Source organism: Salvelinus alpinus, chromosome 7, assembly GCF_045679555.1.
Source record: "Salvelinus alpinus chromosome 7, SLU_Salpinus.1, whole genome shotgun sequence".
NCBI lineage: Eukaryota > Metazoa > Chordata > Actinopteri > Salmoniformes > Salmonidae > Salvelinus > Salvelinus alpinus.
Window position 1 is genome coordinate 10,236,079 of NC_092092.1, and position 19,570 is coordinate 10,255,648.

The 19,570-nt window shown below is 41.5% G+C and overlaps 1 protein-coding gene and 1 non-coding gene across 2 annotated transcripts in view; one reads left to right on the forward strand and one right to left on the reverse strand.

Annotated features, from left to right (window-relative positions):
- LOC139580409 (dynein axonemal heavy chain 17-like) overlaps positions 1-19,570 on the forward strand; it is a 96,774-nt gene that overhangs the window by 66,219 nt on the left and 10,985 nt on the right. Inside the window, exons 63-69 of the mRNA XM_071409056.1 lie at positions 11,436-11,600; positions 11,689-11,829; positions 11,943-12,113; positions 12,347-12,469; positions 18,646-18,839; positions 18,917-19,065; positions 19,152-19,279. Of these exons, the coding sequence (XP_071265157.1) occupies positions 11,436-11,600; positions 11,689-11,829; positions 11,943-12,113; positions 12,347-12,469; positions 18,646-18,839; positions 18,917-19,065; positions 19,152-19,279 (1,071 nt within the window). The remainder of the gene's footprint in view (positions 1-11,435; positions 11,601-11,688; positions 11,830-11,942; positions 12,114-12,346; positions 12,470-18,645; positions 18,840-18,916; positions 19,066-19,151; positions 19,280-19,570) is intronic.
- Positions 17,719-17,771, reverse strand: LOC139581973 (U7 small nuclear RNA). The gene has a single exon (XR_011676300.1). It is a non-coding gene; the product is annotated as a U7 small nuclear RNA (small nuclear RNA).

Genomic DNA, 19,570 nt, shown 5'->3' on the forward strand with positions numbered 1-19,570 from the left:
AGGTTTGAAGCCAGATTGATTACTAGAAAGAGTATTGTTAACAGTTAAAAAAGATTGTATTTGCCTATTCACCCAGTGACTCTAGAATTTTAGACAAACAGGAGAGCTTAGAGATGGGCCGATAATTATCCAATTCACTACCATCACCTCCCTTGAGGAGTGGTAAAACAAAAGCTTTTTTCCAAGATTTAGGAATCTTTCCTACGACAAATGTTTAATTAAAAATATGCGTCACTACACCAGCAATAATAGGTGCCGCACACCTGAGTAAATATGGATCCAGATTGTCAGCGCCTAATAATTTCTTAGAATCTATAGCAGATAGTGCAGATAAGATCTTCTGTGACTTTTTGAAAATTAAAAACCGGCTTACTGTTTTCCACATCAGCTAAAGGCCGAGGGGCTGAAACAATAGACCGGTCAGGATCATTTTGGCCATTAGGGTTAGGGTTATCTCTCAAAAAGAAAACCAGCAGAAATAAAATGCTTATTAAAAACATCACAAATTTCAGTTTGGTCACCGATGATCCCAGATTCCGATGTAATTTGCTTCGGCAGGGAAGTCGAGGAGTTTCCTCATTTAAGTAAGTTGACAGTTTTCCAGAATTTAGCGGGATCACCAGCAGACTCTGTCATAGCATCAAGAAAATACCTAGATTTTGCCTTTTTTATTCCTCCGGTCCATTTATTTCTCAATTGCCTAAAAAGCAGACAATCAGCTGTTTCACCAGTTTTCCTCGCCAAGGCCCATGCTTGATTCTTTTGCAGAAAAAGGATTTTCAAATCACAGGAGAACCAAGGATTAGTTCGATTTTTTTACCCTAATTCACTTTAAGGGGGCGTGTTTATCAGCCATGAAGGTAAAAATGTATGAAAAGAAAGAGAACACTAAAACTGGGTCCATTATGCAGTTTATGGATAAAAGCTCTGAATGTCGGATGAATGTCTGATGAATGTCTATTGAATGTCACCACTTTACCTCAGTAATATTCTTATAGGCCTACATAAAGGCACATAACTGCAATGCACCGTGTGCATGACGCATAGAACATTTTTAGCCTGGCTAACTAGCTAGCTAGTAATGACGATGCATAAGCAACTTACACCTCAATAATAACCCCCCCGAATTACTTTATGCCCCCGACAGCATACAGAAAACTTCACATACAGTATTACTACTCACTTTTAGATGCACGCACAAATACAGTTCAACATGCTGCAACTGACTGGAGGTGGGACTTAGAACGAGCAGGCTAAATAGAATGTCTCTGATTGGATAGAAAGTTAGGGGTAATTGACTGATGAGCTGTCGGCCATTCTAACTAAAGGAACAAACTAGGGGTGCATAGGGTAATCTAAATATGAAGACCTGAGTGGAAGCTCCTCAGAGGAGGAAATGAGGGAACATCCTCCTCAGTGAATTTCATAAAAATAAAAATTGTGAAACATTAAAGTGATAATTTTTAGATAAAACTATACTAAATATATTCACGTCACCAAATAATTGATTAAAACACACTGTTTTGTAATGCAGGTCTACAGTAGCCTCAACAGCACTCTGTAGGGTAGCACCATGGTGTAGCCGGGGGACAGCTAGTTTCCGTCCTCCTCTTGGTACATTGATTTCAATACAAAACCTAGGAGACTCATGTAGAGCTGGGCAAAATATTATATCACTGTATTTATAAAAATAAAAAAAATGGATGGTATGACGGTATTTGATGGTATTTTTAGTTTTTGAATAATAAAAGTTCTACATTTGCTTTATGAGTAGTGAGTGATCCTAGTGTAACAGTGTAGCTTCCGTCCCTCTCCTCACCCCTACCTGGGCTCGAACCAGCGACCCTTTGCACACATCGACAACAGCCACCCTCGAAGCATCGTTACCCATCGCTCCACAAAAGTCGCGGCCCTTGCAGAGCAAGGAGAACAACTACTTCAAGGTCTCAGAGCGAGTAACATCACCGATTGAAACGCTATTAGCGCGCACCCCGCTAACTAGCTAACCATTTCACATCGGTTACACTAGGGTGGCAACACATACATTCTAAGTGATTTCAATGAGCCTTTCTCCATTCTTATTGTTTTATACTGTTCAATTCAACTTTAACCAAAACAAGTTTCAGCACTTCTGCATTTAGTACCCAATTGACATACTTGAGTAAAAGTAAAGATATGTTAATTGTAAAAGTGAAAGTCACCCAGTAAAATACTACTTGAGTAAAAGTCTAAAAGTATTTGGTTTTAAATATACTTAAGTATCAAAAGTAAATGTAATTGATCAAATGTACTTAAGTATCAGAAGTAAAAGTATAAATCATTTCAAATTCCTTATATTAAGCAAACCAGATTGCACCATTTTCTTGTTTTTTTAATTTACAGATAGCCAGGGGCACACTCCAACACTCAGACATAATTTACAAACAAAGCATTTGTGTTTAGTGAGTCCTCCAGATCAGAGGCAGTAGATGACCAGGGATGTTCTGGTCTCTTGACAAGTGTGTGAATTGAACCATTTTCCTGTCCTGATAAGCATTCAAAATGTAACGAGTACTTTTAGGTGTCAGGGAAAATGTATGGAGTAAAACGTACAGTATTTTCTTTAGGAATGTAGTGAAGTAAAAGTAGTCAAAAAAAAAAAAAAAATTGTAAAGTACAGATACCCAACTACTTAAGTAGTACTTGAATGTATTTTTACTTAAATACTTTACACCACTGCTCAATTGAGATCATTTCCACACTGCCACATAGGGCTGCACGATATGGGCAAATAATCTGGTACATATTTTTAACCAAATGTCGCAATCGCGATTTGACTTGCGAATTGAAGCAAAACTGTTGGAATCATGGAAATAGAATGACTATTTTTTTTAAAAATTTTTTTTTTAAATTTAACCTTTATTTAACCAGGTAGGCAAATTGAGAACACGTTCTCATTTACAATTGCGACCTGGCCAAGATAAAGCAAAGCAGTTCGACACATACAACAACACATAGTTACACATGGAGTAAAACAAACATATAGTCAATAATACAGTGAAAAAAAATAAGTCTATATACAATGTGAGCAAGTGAGGTGAGATAAGGGAGGTGAAGGCAAACAAATATATGTATAAATAAATAAAAATATAAAAAGGCCATGGAGGCGAAGTGAGTACAACACAGCAAGTAAAATAAAAACTAAAAAAACACTGGAATGGTTGGTTTGCAGTGGAAGAAAGTGCAAAGTAGAGACAGAAATAATGGGGTGCAAAGGAGCAAAATAAATTAATAAATAAATACAGTAGGTAAAGAGGTAGTTGTTTGGGCTAAATTGTAGATGGGTTATGTACAGGTGCAGTAATCTATGAGCTGCTCTGACAGCTGGTGCTTAAAGCTAGTGAGGGAGATAGGTGTTTCCAGTTTCAGAGATTTTTGTAGTTCGTTCCAGTCATTGGCAGCAGAGAACTGGAAGGAGAGGCGTCCAAAGGAAGAATTGGTTTTGGGGGTGACTAGAGAGATATACCTGCTGGAGCGCGTGCTACAGGTAGGTGCTGCTATGGTGACCAGCGAGCTGAGATAAGGGGGGACTTTACCTAGCAGGGTCTTGTAGATGACCTGGAACCAGTGGGTTTGGCGACGAGTATGAAGCGAGGGCCAGCCAACGAGAGTGTACAGGTCGCAGTGGTGGGTAGTATATGGGGCTTTGGTGACAAAACGGATGGCACTGTGATAGACTGCATCCAATTTATTGAGTAGGGTTTTGGAGGCTATTTTGTAAATGACATCACCGAAGTCGAGGATTGGTAGGATGGTCAGTTTTACAAGGGTATGTTTGGCAGCATGAGTAAAGGATGCTTTGTTGCGGAATAGGAAGCCAATTCTAGATTTGACTTTGGATTGGAGATGTTTGATGTGGGTCTGGAAGGAGAGTTTACAGTCTAACCAGACACCTAGGTATTTGTAGTTGTCCACATATTCTAAGTCAGAGCCGTCCAAAGTAGTGATGTTGGACAGGCGGGCAGGAGCAGGCAGCGATCGGTTGAAGAGCATGCATTTGGTTTTACTTGTATTTAAGAGCAGTTGGAGGCCACGGAAGGAGAGTTGTATGGCATTGAAGCTCGCCTGGAGGGTTGTTAACACAGTGTCAAAAGAAGGGCCAGAAGTATACAGAATAGTGTCGTCTGCGTAGAGGTGGATCAGAGAATCACCAGCAGCAAGAGCGACATCATTGATGTAAACAGAGAAGAGAGTCGGTCCAAGAATTGAACCCTGTGGCACCCCCATAGAGACTGCCAGAGGCCCGGACAACAGACCCTCCGATTTGACACACTGAACTCGATCAGAGAAGTAGTTGGTGAACCAGGCGAGGCAATCATTAGAGAAACCAAGGCTGTCGAGTCTGCCAATGAGGATGTGGTGATTGACAGAGTCAAAAGCCTTGGCCAGGTCAATGAATACGGCTGCACAGTATTGTTTCCTATCGATGGCGGTTACGATATCGTTTATGACCTTGAGCGTGGCTGAGGTGCACCCATGACCAGCTCTGAAACCAGATTGCATAGCGGAGAAGGTGTGGTGTGATTCGAAATGGTCGGTAATCTGTTTGTTGACTTGGCTTTCGAAGACCTTAGAAAGGCAGGGTAGGATAGATATAGGTCTGTAGCAGTTAGGGTCAAGGGTGTCCCCCCCTTTGAAGAGGGGGATAACCGCAGCTGCTTTCCAATCTTTGGGGATCTCAGACGACACCAAAGAGAGGTTGAAGAGGCTAGTAATAGGGGTGGCAACAATTTCAGCAGATAGTTTTAGAAAGAAAGGGTCCAGATTATCTAGCCCGGCTGATTTGTAAGGGTCCAGATTTTGCAGCTCATTAAGAACATCAGCTGACTGTATTTGGGAGAAAGAGAAATGGGGAAGGCTTGGGCGAGTAGCAGAGGGGAGGGCAGTGCTGTTGTCCGGGGTAGGGGTAGCCAGGTGGAAAGCATGGCCAGCCGTAGAAAAATGCTTATTGAAATTCTCAATTATAGTGGATTTGTCGGTGGTGACAGTGTTTCCTATCTTCAGAGCGGTTGGAAGCTGGGAGGAGGTGTTCTTATTCTCCATGGACTTTACGGTGTCCCAGAACTTTTTTGAATTTGTGTTGCAGGAAGCAAATTTCTGCTTGAAAAAGCTAGCCTTGGCTGTTCTAACTGCCTGTGTATATTGGTTTCTGGCTTCCCTGAAAAGTTGCATATCACGGGGGCTGTTCGATGCTAATGCAGAACGCCATAGGATGTTTTTCTGTTGGTTAAGGGCAGTCAGGTCAGGAGAGAACCAAGGGCTATATCTGTTCCTGGTTCTAAATTTCTTGAATGGGGCATGCTTATTCAAGATGGTGAGGAAGGCATTTTTAAAAAATGACCAGGCATCCTCTACTGACGGGATGAGATCAATATCCTTCCAGGATACCCCGGCCAGGTCGATTAGAAAGGCCTGCTCGCTGAAGTGTTTCAGGGAGCGTTTGACAGTGATGAGTGGAGGTCGTTTGACCGCTGACCCATTACGGATGCAGGCAATGAGGCAGTGATCGCTGAGATCTTGGTTGAAAACAGCAGAGGTGTATTTGGAGGGCAAGTTTGTTAGGATGATATCTATGAGGGTACCCGTGTTTACGGAATTGGGGTGGTACCTGGTAGGTTCATTGATAATTTGTGTGAGATTGAGGGCATCAAGCTTAGATTGTAGGGTGGCTGGGGTGTTGAGCATGTTCAAATTTAGGTCGCCTAGCAGCACGAGCTCTGAAGATAGATGGGGGGCAATCAGTTCACATATAGTGTCCAGAGCACAGCTGGGGGCAGAGGGTGGTCTATAGCAGGCGGCAACGGTGAGAGACTTGTTTTTAGAGAGGTGGATTTTTAAAAGTAGAAGTTCAAATTGTTTGGGAACAGACCTGGATAGTATAACAGAACTCTGCAGGCAGTCTTTGCAGTAGATTGCAACACCGCCCCCTTTGGCCGTTCTATCTTGTCTGAAAATCTTGTAATTGGGGATGAAAATGTCTGAATTTTTGGTGGTCTTTCTAAGCCAGGATTCAGACACGGCTAAAACATCCGGGTTGGTAGAGTGTGCTAAAGCAGTGAACAAAACAAACTTAGGGAGGAGGCTTCTGATGTTAACATGCATGAAGCCAAGGCTATTACGGTTACAGAAGTCATCAAAAGAGAGCGCCTGGGGAATAGGAGTGGAGCCAGGTACTGCAGGGCCTGGATTCACCTCTACATCACCAGAGGAACAGAGGAGGAGTAGGATAAGGGTACGGCTAAAAGCTATGAGAATTGGTCGCCTAGAGCTACTAGAGCAGAGAGTAAAAGGAAGTTTCTGGGGGCGATAAAATAGTTTAAAGGAATAATGTACAGACAAAGGTATGGTAGGATGTGAATACAGTGGAGGTAAACCTAGGTATTGAGTGATGATGAGAGAGATATTGTCTCTAGAAACATCATTGAAACCAGGTGATGTCATCGCATATGTGGGTGGTGGAACTGAGAGGTTGGATATGGTATAGAGAGCAGGGCTAGAATCTCTACAGTGAAATAAGCCAATAAACACTAACCAGAACAGCAATGGACAAGGCATATTTACATTAAGGAGAGGCATGCTTAATCGAGTGATCAATAAGGGTCCAGTGAGTAGAGGTTGGTTGGGGTCGTGGCGATCCAGACAGCTGGCCGGGTATATGGCTATCGGTAGCAGCATAGGATGGAGGTCTGTTTGTAGATACCTCGTGCGTTTCCGTCGGTAGGTTAGTGGGGTTCCGTGTAGTGGGGTTTTGTTCAGATAGCAGCCGATAAGACAGCTAACGATTAGCGGGCCTCAGATGAGCGTTCAGGTAACGTCGGGATGGAGGTGCCGGTTGGATAAATCCCTCGGGCAGATAACGTCGGCAGTCAGTCGCGGCAGTCAGTCGTGAAGGCCCGGTGGGGTTCCGTATCTGCAGCAGCAACAAAAGAAACGGGTCCGGATGGTGATGGAACTCCTCAGCTGGCTAGCTCCAGCATGATTTGAGTTAGCTCAAATATTATAATTCTATAGTTAGAATATAATAGTGAGCACTTTGAATAGTGTTGTTTGAGATGACAACGAATTAAAATGCCAGGGAGGAGTTATTGTGACAGGGTAGGAAATAAAGTAGGAAAAGTGTTTCCTAGGGGACCCTATAAGCTTTGGCTACATTGCATGTTTTCTCTTAGTTACTTCTTGTAGCTAACATATTCTTGCTTTGGATATTCCTCTTTGATTTAGAAGAAACTGTTGCATAAACCACATGCTGATTTAGGTCTACACCATCACTGGTATTATCAGGCTGTATTAGCTAGCTACGTTTGCTCTTACTCAGTACATTTATTAGCTAGCTAGCTATTAGCATTAGCGGCTAACATAGTGTCTCACAAGATTTAGGGCAACTTGCTAAGAAAAGACAAACTAGCTGTTTGCTGATGTAAGAAACACAAGCTAACAGTGTAATTGTAGAACGCTTGTGGATTTATATTAAGAAGCAAAGTGAAAACAGCATTGTAATCAACATTTTTGCATGTGCTGCATTGACCATGCAGACTAAACAAGTGTCTCGTAGTTGAGGAACATCAAACGCGCTCCTTGAGTGACAGAGGGCGTGGCTAGGTCTGTGTGGAAAGTGGCGCGAAGAGAGATGACTGAAGTAGTGAAGTAAACTATAAACATTGACATTACACATGGCGTATCACATTTAACAAACTAAACATTAAAATACCAGTATAGAAGGTAAAGTAAAAATCCAAACCGGTCCATGCATCAATACCAGTATACCATAAAATATGGTATACTGCCTACATGGTTCTCACCCCTTCCATAGACTTACACAGTAATTATGATAACTTCTGGAGGACATTCTCCAACCTATCAGAGCTCTTGCAGCATGAACTGACATATTGTCCACCCAATCAAAGGGTCAGAGAATGAATCTAGTACTGAAAGCATAAACTACAGCTTCTAACATTGTGGCAACAGTTTGGGGAAGGCCCTTTCCTATTTCAGCATGACAATGCCCCTATGCACAAAGCAAAGTCCATACAGAAATGTTTTTTTGAGATCGGTGTGGAAGAACTTGACTGGCCTGCACAGAGCCTTGACCTCAACCCCAATGAACACCTTTGTGATGAATTGGAACGCCGACTGCGAGCCAGGCCTAATCGCCAAACATCAGTGCCCAACCTCACTAACGCTCTTGTGGCTGAATGGAATGAAGTCTCTCACAGCGATGTTCCAACATCTAGTGGAAAGTCTTCACAGAAGGGTGGAGGCTGTTATAGCAGCAAAGGGAGGACCAACTCCATAAAACCCATGATTTTGGAATGATATGTTCGATGAGCACGTGTCCACGTACTTTTGGTCATGTAGTGTATCTGAAAATCAAATTTTGCAACAACATGATCCATAAGGAAGGCTACTACATTTTTTATTTTACTGTTTACAATTCACAAACTTGATTCCCACAATTCTATTCACCGTGATTGAACCGAATCCCAACCACTACAGTGACGAAGCGAATCAGTCGATTCGTCAAAAGGAATAGTTTAAAATGAATCTATGTAAAACATTTATTTGTATATTTGTTTGGGAAAATGTTAAGCGGGGCATCTGTTATACATCAAGTCAAATTTGTATGGCCTTAGCTTCTCCTTCACCCAAATCCAGATAGCAGATGTTCTGAAAGTGCTGCAAAACCTGGACCCGTACAAATCAGCTGGGCTAGACAATCTGGCCCCTCTCTTTCTAAAATTATCCGCCGCCATTGTTGCGACACCTATTTCTAGTCTGTTCAACCACTCTTTCATATCGTCCGAGATTCCGAAAGATTGGAAAGCTGCCGCGGTCATCCCCCTCTTCAAAGAGGGTGACACTCTAGACCCAAACTGTTACAGACCTATATCCATCCTGCCCTGCCTTTCCAAAGTCTTCGAAAGCCAAGTTAACAAACAGATCACTGACCATTTCAAATCCCACCGTACCTTCTCCGCTGTGTAATCCGGTTTCCGAGCTGGTCACGGGTGCACCTCAGCCATGCTCAAGGTACTAAACGATATCATAACCGCCATCGATAAAAGACAGTACTGTGCAGCCGTCTTCATCGACCTAGCCAAGGCTTTGACTCTGTCAATCACCGTATTCTTATCGGCAGACTCAACAGCCTTGGTTTCTCAAATGACTGCCTCACCTGGTTTACCAACTACTTCTCAGATAGAGTTCAGTGTGTCAAATCGGATGGCCTGTTGTCCGGACCTCTGGCAGTCTCAATGGGGGTACCACAGGGTTCAATTCTCGGGGAGACTATTTTCTCTGTATATATCAATGATGTTGCTCTTGCTGCGGGTGATTCCTTGATCCACCTCTATGCAGACAACATCATTATGTATACATCTGGCCATTCTTTGGACACTGTGTTAACAAACCTTCAAACGAGCTTCAATGCCATACAACACTCCTTCCGTGGCCTCCAACTGCTTTTAAACACCAGTAAAACTAAATGCATGCTTTTCAACCAATCGCTGCCCGCACCTGCCCGCCCGACTAGCATCACTACTCTGGATGGTTCTGACTTAGAATATGTGGACAACTACAAATACCTAGGTGTCTGGCTAGACTGTAAACTCTCCTTCCAGACTCATATTAAGCATCTCCAATCTAAAATTAAATCTAGAATCGGCTTCCTATTTCGCAACAAAGCCTCCTTTACTTACGCTGCCAAACATACCCTCGTAAAACTGACTATCCTACCGATCCTCGACTTCGGCGATGTCATTTACAAAATAGCCTCCAACACTCTACTCAACAAGCTGGATGCAGTCTATCATAGCGCCATCCGTTTTGTCACCAAAGCCCCATATACCACCCACCACTGCGACCTGTATGCTCTCGTCTGGCCCTCGCCACATATTCGTCGCCAGACCCACTGGCTCCAGGTCATCTATAAGTCTTTGCTAGGTAAAGCTCTGCCTTATCTCAGCTCACTGGTCACCATAACAACACCCACCCGTAGCACGCGCTCTAGCAGGTATATCTCACTGGTCATCCCCAAAGCCAACATCTCCTTTGGCCGCCTTTCCTTCCAGTTCTCTGCTGCCAATGACTGGAACGAATTGCAAAAATCGCTGAAGTTGGAGACTTATATCTCCCTCACTAACTTTAAGCATCAGCTATCTGAGCAGCTCACCGATCGCTGCAGCTGTACACAGCCCATCTGTACACAGCCCACACACCAGTATTTCTACTTGCACATCTATCACTCCAGTGTTAATTTGCTAAATTGTAATTACTTCGCTACTATGGCCTATTTATTGCCTTACCTCCTTACTCCATTTGCACACACTGTATATAGATTTTCTCTATTGTTATTGACTGTACTTTTGATTATCCCATGTGTAACTCTGTGTTGTTGTTTTTTGTCGCACTGCTTTGCTTTATCTTTACCAGGTCGCAGTTGTAAATGAGAACATGTTCTCAACTGGCCTACCTGGTTAAATAAAGGTGAAATAAATAAAATAAAAAATAATTAAAATGTAAGGGCTTTGTTTGCTCACAGCTCACTTTGTGCAACCGTGGGTGAGAGTGTCAGTAGTCTAATCTGTTGTGTTATGTCATTAAATGTTTGGTATTTGTGTTTGGTATTTGATATTTTATTAGGATCCCCATTAGCTGTTGCAAAGCAGATGCTACTTTATCTGTGGTCTACACAAAACATGACATAATACAGAACATGATTAAACCAGAACAGCTCAAGGACAGAATTAAATACATTTAAAACAAGACAAATATAACTAAATTATTTTTACAATTTAATATGGCTAACCAAAATAAATAAAAACCTGTATGGTTCTTCGTAGAACCTTTGAGATCGAGAAAGGTTATTTATAGAATCATTTTCCTTAAAGATAAAGAACCCTTTGCTATTTAGAACCTTTTTTTAATTATTCTTTGTCGCTTAGGAAAGGGTTCTTTATAGCACCATAAAGGTTTATTTTAGAACCTTATGAGCATGGTTCTTTATAGTACCTTCAAATAAGGGTTCGATATAGCACCCCAAAAGGGATCCGCTATGGTTACACTGTAGAACCATTTTTGTGTGTGTAGAGAGGGCAAGCCAAATCAAGCAATGAAAAATTATATCCAATATAATTGATCTGGTTTGTGACAACAAAAAAAAGTCAGTTCCCCTGTCTTCAAGTGAATTTCTTCAGGATGAGTGGTAGGTGGTGTGGCTCCGGGGTGAAGTGTTGGGAACCACACAACCTGATCTAGGATCAGCTTCTACATTCCCCAATCGTTTTAACCATTAGTGGGGAAAATGCAAAACGGACCCAAGATCAGCATCTAAGGGCACCTTTACTCTACTCCGGGTGTTCTGACTAACCCGTCCCCGTTGCTCTGCGATGTGTATATAGGCTGAGCTGACCAAGCAACAAAACAACTTTAAGATTGTGCTGAAGCAGCTGGAGGACTCTCTGTTGGCTCGCCTCTCGGCTGCCTCCGGCAACTTTTTGGGAGACACCGCCCTCGTAGAGAACCTGGAAATCACCAAGGCAACCGCCACCGAGATCGAGGAGAAGGTACACACACACACAAACACACTTTCTCTAATGATGGTCTATTATGGTGTGAAGGTGAGTGGAGAGTGTTTGGGTTTGTGGCCTTCAGGTGCGCGAAGCGAAGATAACAGAGGTTAAGATCAACGAGGCCAGAGAGAACTACAGACCTGCATCAATACGAGCTGCTCTGCTTTACTTTATCCTCAACGATCTGAACAAAATCAACCCCATCTACCAGTTCTCCCTCAAGGTAACACTCCACAGGACTTTAGAATCACACTCTCAATACTCTTGACTTTATTATCAACCTCAGAACTAATATTTTATGAAAACTTGGTTTTGTGTGTCTGTCTGTGTGTGTAGGCCTTCAGTGTTGTGTTTGAGGTGGCCATCATGCTTACAGAGCCGGCGGACGAGGTGAAACACAGAGTGAACAACCTGATAGACCAGATCACCTACTCTGTGTTCATGTACACCAACCGCAGCCTGTTTGAGAGGGACAAGCTTACCTTCATCGCTCAGGTCGCATTCCAGGTCAGAAAACACACCAGACAGACTAGTGAATAGGGTGCCCTATGAGCCCTGGTCTAAAGTAGAGCACTAAATAGGGAATAGGGTACCGTTTGGGACGCAGACAGAATGACTTTTGACAAAATAGGAACTTACAGAATCAAAGTGACATTTGGTGACACACATAGGCCCATATACTTACGTAGAACATTTCTGCTTAGTGGATGAGAATACTATTTATATGTGTGTGTGAGTAGATCTTGCTGATGAAGAAGGAGATCAACCCTACTGAGCTGGACTTCCTCCTGAGGTTCCCGTACAAAGCTGGCCTGGGCTCTCCGGTCGACTTCCTGGCCAACCAGGGCTGGGGTGGCATCAAGGTGGGCACAGCCCAAACACACACGCACACACACTCTACACTCTCAGAAGAAAGAGTGCGGTTAGGGTACAGTATTGTAACCAGGGGTACAAAAATATCAACATTTGCATAATGTCCTTTCAGAGGTACACATATAATCTCACATGGTACTGTGCGGTACCTTTTAGGGTACATGTGCGGATAATCTATTATAATGGTACATTTTTGTACCCAATATTTTGAATATAAAGGTACAGTCATCACACACACTCAAAAGCCTCACCCATCATTATAATATTTTTATTTATTTTTTACACAAAGACAAATAACATACATTTTTCTAAACTAATCCAAGCTGTTAGAAGTTGGACTTATTGCCAGAGGTGGGACCAAGTTACTATTATTTGAGTCACAAGCAAGTCTCAAATCGGGTCCCAAGTAGAACGGGTCAAGACTCGAGTCAAAAAATATATATATATACAGTTGAAGTTGGAAGTTTACATACACTTAGGTTGGAGTAATTAAAACTCGTTTTTCAACAACTCCACAAATTACTTGTTAACAAACTAGAGTTTTGGCAAGTCGGTTAGGACATCTACTTTGTGAATGACACAAGTAATTTTTCCAACAATTGTTTACAGACAGATTATTTCACTTATAATTCACTGTATCACAATTCCAGTGAGTCAGAAGTTTACATACACTAAGTTGACTGTGCCTTTAAACAGCTTGGACAATTCCAGAAAATTATGTCATGGCTTTAGAAGCTTCTGATAGGCTAATTGACATAATTTGAGTCATTTGGAGGTGTACCTGTGGATGAATTTCAAGGCCTACCTTCAAACTCGGTGCCTCTTTGCTTGACATCATGGGAAAATCAAAAGAAATCAGCCAAGACCTCAGAAAAAAAATTGTAGACCTCCACAAGTCTGGTTCATCTTTGGGAGCAATTTCCAAACGCCTGAAGATACCACGTTCATCTGTACAAACAATAGTCCGCAAGTATAAACACCATGGGACCATCGTATAAGCAGCCATCATATCGCTCAGGAAGGAGACGCGTTCTGTCTCCTGGAGATGAACGTACTTTGGTGCGAGAAGTGCAAATCAATCGCAGAACAACAGCAAAGGACCCTGTGAAGATGCTCGAGGAAACAGGTACAAAAGTATCTATATCCACAGTAAAATTAGTCCTATATCGACATAACCTGAAAGGCCACTCAGCAAGGAAGAAGCCACTGCTCCAAAATCGCCCTAAAAAAAACAGACTACGGTTTGCAACTGCACATAGGGACAAAGATCGTACTTTTTGGAGAAATGTCCTCTGGTCTGATGAAACAAAAATAGAACTGTTTGGCCATAATGACCATCGTTATGTTTGGAGGAAAAAGGGGGAGGCTTGCAAGCCGAAGAACACCATCCCAACCGTGAAGCATGGGGGTGGTAGCATCATGTTGTGGGGGTGCTTTGCTGCAGGAGAGACTGGTGCTCTTCCCAAAATAGATGGCATCATGAGGAAAGAAAATTATGTGGATATATTGAAGCAACATCTCAAGACATCAGTCAGGAAGTTAAAGCTTGGTCACAAATGGGTCTTCCAAATGGACAATGACTCCATGCATACTTCCAAATTTGTGGCAAAATGGCTTAAAGACAACAAAGTCAAGGTGTTGGAGTGGCCATCACAAAGCCCTGACCTCAATCCTATAAAAAATCTGTGGGCAGAACTGAAAAAGCATGTGCGAGCAAGGAGGCCTACAAACCTGACTCAGTTACATCATCTCTGTCAGGAGGAATGGGCCAAAATTCACCCAACTTATTGTGGGAAGCTTGTTGAAGGCTACCCGAAGCGTTTGACCCAAGTTAAACAATTTTAAAGGCAATGTTACCAAATACTAATTGAGTGTATGTAAACTTCTGACCCACTGGGAATGTGATTTAATGTCAGGAATTGTGAAAAACTGAGTTTAAATGTATTTGGCTAAGGTGTATGTAAACTTCCGACTAAACTGTATACATGCAATGACTTGTTCAACTACAAATCTTTGTCTATCGAGGCTACAGGACAGCCCTTTTCATTATTTTGCCTACAACATATTTTTATTAGCAGCCTATGTAATTGTAAAATATAGACCTTGTAGCAGCAGAAGGCAGGTTGACGAGCTCAGAGTGTACATTTATTTACAGGTCTTGGTGATACAATGGTGAAAGCGACATATCATACAAAATATACACGGGCAATAGCCTCTGTATCAGGCTTAACCTGCCCTATCTGAGAAACCAAATAGAATTTGTCTAACAGGAGCTCAAACAGGTAGACCTACATAATAAGTACTTGGCCCCCAGGACCATACAATTACCCAATTGGCAATTATAACCAATAAAATGGTTCTACAATGTTAAAGGAAATTTCCACATCCATTGCTACATTGGTCTTAAATGGCTGCAGTCCCGTTAACGGGACCGATATGACAACAGCCAGTCGAAGTGCAGGGCGCCAAATTCAAAAAACAGAAATCTCATAATTAAAATTCCTCAAACATACATGTGTTTTATATCATTTTAAAGGTAATCTTGTTGTTAATCCCACCAAAGTGTCCGATTTCAAATAGGCTTTTCAGCGAAAGCACTACAAACGATTATGTTAGGTCACCACAAAACCACAATAATCACAGCCATTTTTTCCAGCTAAAGATAGCTTCACAAAAACCAGAATAGAGATAAAATTAATCACTAACCTTCGATTATTTTCATCAGATGACACTCATAGGACTTCATGTTACACAATACATGCATGTTTTGTTTGATTAAATTCATATTTATATAAAAAAATCTGAGTTTACATTGAGGCGACTAGATTCACTAGTTGCAAAAACATCAAGACTTTGCATAGCCACATTGTTTCAACAGAAATACTCATCATAAATATAGATGATAATACAAGTTATACACATGGAATTATAGATATACCTCTCCTTAATGCAACCGCTGTGTCAGATTTTTAAAAAACTTTACGGAAAAAGAAACCCACGCTATAATCTGAGACAGCGCTCAAAAGTAAAACACCACAGCAGCAAAGATTGCGTCGAAATAAACAAGAAAATATATGATAAATATTCCCTTACCTTTGATCATCTACATCAGACAGCACACCAGGAATCCCAGGTCCACAATAAATGTTTGTTTTGTTCGAAAAAATCCGTTATTTATGTCCAAATACCTTCTTTTGTTACCGCGTCTGGTTTACATATCCAAACGCTAATTCTGGTCAGCGTTATATCGGACAAAAACTTCAAAAAGTGATATTACCGGTCGAAGAAACATTTCAAACTAAGTACATAATCAATCATTAGGATGTTTTTAATATACATCTTGAATAACGTTCCAACCGGAGAACTACATCGACTTCAATTGAGAGATGGAACAGAGCTGCCTCTCACGTGAACGCGCGTGTTGAATGCATGGTCACCTCATGGCACCTCATACTAAATTCTGTCTCCTTCGACCCCCCTTCACATTAGAGTCATCAGACTTGCTGCTGACATCTAGTGGAAGCCGTAGGAAGTGAAAACTCATCCATATGTCTCTGTATTTTGAATAAGAGCTTGGTTGAAAATATGGCACCCCCAGAAAAAAGAAAAAATACAAACAGGAAGTGGAACTTCTCAGGTTTTTGCCTGCCATATGAGTTCTGTTAATCTCACAGACTTAATTCAAACAGTTTTAGAAACTTTAGAGTGTTTTCTATCCAATACTAATAATAATATGCATATATTAGCAACTGAGACTGAGGAGCTGGCCGTTTACAATGGGCACCTTTAATCCAAGCTACTCAATACTGCCCCTTCAGCCATAAGAAGTTAATTAGACGTAATTATTATTAATGATATTCCAACACCATGCATACATGGAACAATCATTTTATCTTATTCAACGTTCCGACTCCAAAGCGTGGAGCGCAGGCCACGTCGCCTATTTCTATGCGCACTAAGGCGCAACAAAAATTACAGACATTGGACAGACACACGCAACTCTGACATAACCCAGGAAACATGAACAAATGAAACTATATATTGAATTAAATAAACATAACTTCTACCTCATGAGTCTTGTGAATGTTCATGTGCACTATAAACATCACGCCCACTCAGAGCAGGGTAAGAAATGGTTGGCTATAAAAATGAAAATGTATCGTAGGCCTATCAAACATGAAACAGAAATGTCTACGTGTTGCAATAAACAGTAAAGCAATGGAATGATGAAACGCTAGCAATTATTGTAGTATTAAATGGAATATAGATTTACCACATAGGGCCTATGCATGTAAACGTGTGAAAGCAACAGCAAATATTTTATTTCAACAAGAGGAAGAAAAAAACTACTGGCGGGAGTCTGGAGACCGCACGTGAAGAGCAGCGCCTCTTCGCCACAGTAATGTTTGATTTGAACAACACATTCCAAATACAAGCCCCATAAGTAAATTATCAATATTAAGCAATTGTTACATACCAAAAGACCAGTAGACCTATGCTAGTAATTGTTGCCACCATTGCTGGTGAGCTTGCAAAGTAAACAGTTAATATTCTTGATCACCAATTTTTTGGGGAGCTGCATATTTATTTATTAGGGCAATCCTCTCACAACATTTTGACGTTTGTGCTGCACCGGAACCTATAGCGGTACAGCAAATCAACAATCTGTTGCTAACTCACCCCTGTGTTGATTGACAGTTTGCTGGTCCAATCAGAGTGCCCAGTGTGCGTTTCACTTGCCAATCTGTAGCGTTTTTTTTGCAAGGGCGATGCTGCTGCTACTGTCTCTGGCTGCGTGTAGATTAATACACGTAGCCAAACCATATACTTGATGAATCTATTATCATCAAGATGAACAATCAAGCATGGAGCAATCAACTATTCAGTGACCACTCGTGCCCTGTGGGTTGGAGCATTGTTATCCAATGGGGACATAGCTATGGTAGCCAAAATAATGGCCTGCCCAGCATTTGTGTACATGACCCTAAGCATCCCAAATGAAAAAATACTATAGTATACAATGGTATTAATTCTATAGTATTTACTGTAGTGTTTTTGTGGAATTTACTGTAGGATTCACTGTATAGTTTTTGAATACTGTAGTATTTACAGTTAATTATAGTATAACTACTGTAGTAAGATAACTGAAGTGTATATACTATAGTAATTAATGTAGTGTTTTTGCAGATTGTAGTGTCGTATTTACTATAGTGTTTTTGTTTTATTATCTTTGACATAAGTGGGCTTTCTCCTTCAGGAAACCTACTGGATAAATACTAAAAGAGTACATTTTCCAGTCTGTAGGTAGGTTGTACTGGGGTCTGAACAGATAGTTCAGAGCTTCTGCTCTTTTCTATAACCTGTAGGGAACACAATATATGGTCAATACTTGGCATTTAGCTTTCTCACTTATGGGTGGCACAAATTGTATGCAAATTAAATACTGTAGAATTTACTATATTTAAAAAAGTGTAGTGTTTTTGCTGACTGTAGTATTTACTATAGTATACTACAGATTGCTGTAGAATTCTATAGTAATTTCTGTGGTATTCTATAGTAAACTGTAGTATTTCATGTGGGATGATGGGATGTTAATTTCTTAATTAACTCAGGAACCACACCTGTGTGGAAGCACCTGCTTTCAATATACTTTGTGTCCCTCATTTACTGAAGTGTTTCCATTATTTTGGCAGTTACCTGTATGTAATGTGTTGTCATAAAGAGTTTAATTTCAATTATCAAATATTCACTTAGTGAGGGCTACAGAACTGAAAGCCATTGAAGGCCACAACCATGTCTCTGTCACTAGCAAAAACAGTCATGGGTGGTACTGGTAACTCAGATTTACTTGAAAGTCACCCTGGGAAATATGCAAAAAGGCTTTACACCCTACAGTGTTAAAACAACACCCCAAAAACTTTTTGCCACTTAAAAGGAACAAATGACCTTGTCAATGTGGTGGTACCCTAAAAAGGCAAGGGTACATTGATGTACCTTTTATAACTAAAGGTACAAATTACGTACCACTACAGTGACAAGCGTTTGTACACCTTTATTTCTGAGAGTGTACCGACAATCACACACACTCTACTGACACACACTATCCCCCTGCAGAGCTGAGTAATAGAGGTTTGTGTATGTGTGTTTATGTGTGTGTGTGTGTCAGGCCCTGTCGGAGTTTGATGAGTTTAAGAACCTGGACCGGGACATGGAGGGATCTGCAAAGCGCTGGAAGAAGTTTGTTGAGTCGGAGGCTCCGGAGAAGGAAAAGTTTCCTCAGGAGTGGAAGAACAAGACGGGCCTACAGAAACTCTGCATGATGAGGTGTATGAGACCGGACCGGATGTCCTACGCAGTCAGGTACAAGACACACACACACATAGTGTAAAGGAAGCAGATGTTTGTTCTGGTAATGTTGAGTGTTCTGTGTGTTGTAGTACCTTTGTGGAGGAGAAGATGGGTACAAAGTACGTGGAGGGGAGGAGCGTGGAGTTCGCCGTATCATTTGAGGAGAGCAGCTCGTCTACTCCCATGTTCTTCATCCTCTCCCCGGGAGTCGACCCCCTCAAAGATGTGGAAGCTCTAGGTCTGTACACGCACACACACACTTGCTATAGGACCTTGAACCCTATCTGTTTCATGTCTAACCTGCCATCCTGTCATTTGGTCCAGGTAAGAAGATGGGTTTCACCTTTGACAACGGGAAGTTCCACAACGTGTCTCTGGGTCAGGGCCAGGAGGTGGTGGCCGAGGCTGCTCTGAACATGGCAGCTAGAGAAGGACACTGGGTTATACTGCAGGTACACTGAATGAGCACCACTTACTCCTTACTCACAGGCTGGAGTTTGAACAGCGTGCAAGTCATGGTCTTCGTCTCAAATGGAACCCTATTCAACTATATAGGCCGGAGAATAGTAGGTTCTTAAGTAAATGTTTTATTTTTTGCCTAATTCCATAAATTTTTCCCCCCAAATTCCATTTTCTCCATTTAGTTTTTTCAGGTTTTCACTCTCAAAATCACACTTTTTTAATAGAAAAACAACAACAACATTGTCTGTTCTAAGTCCACAACAATACTTAAACCACATCAG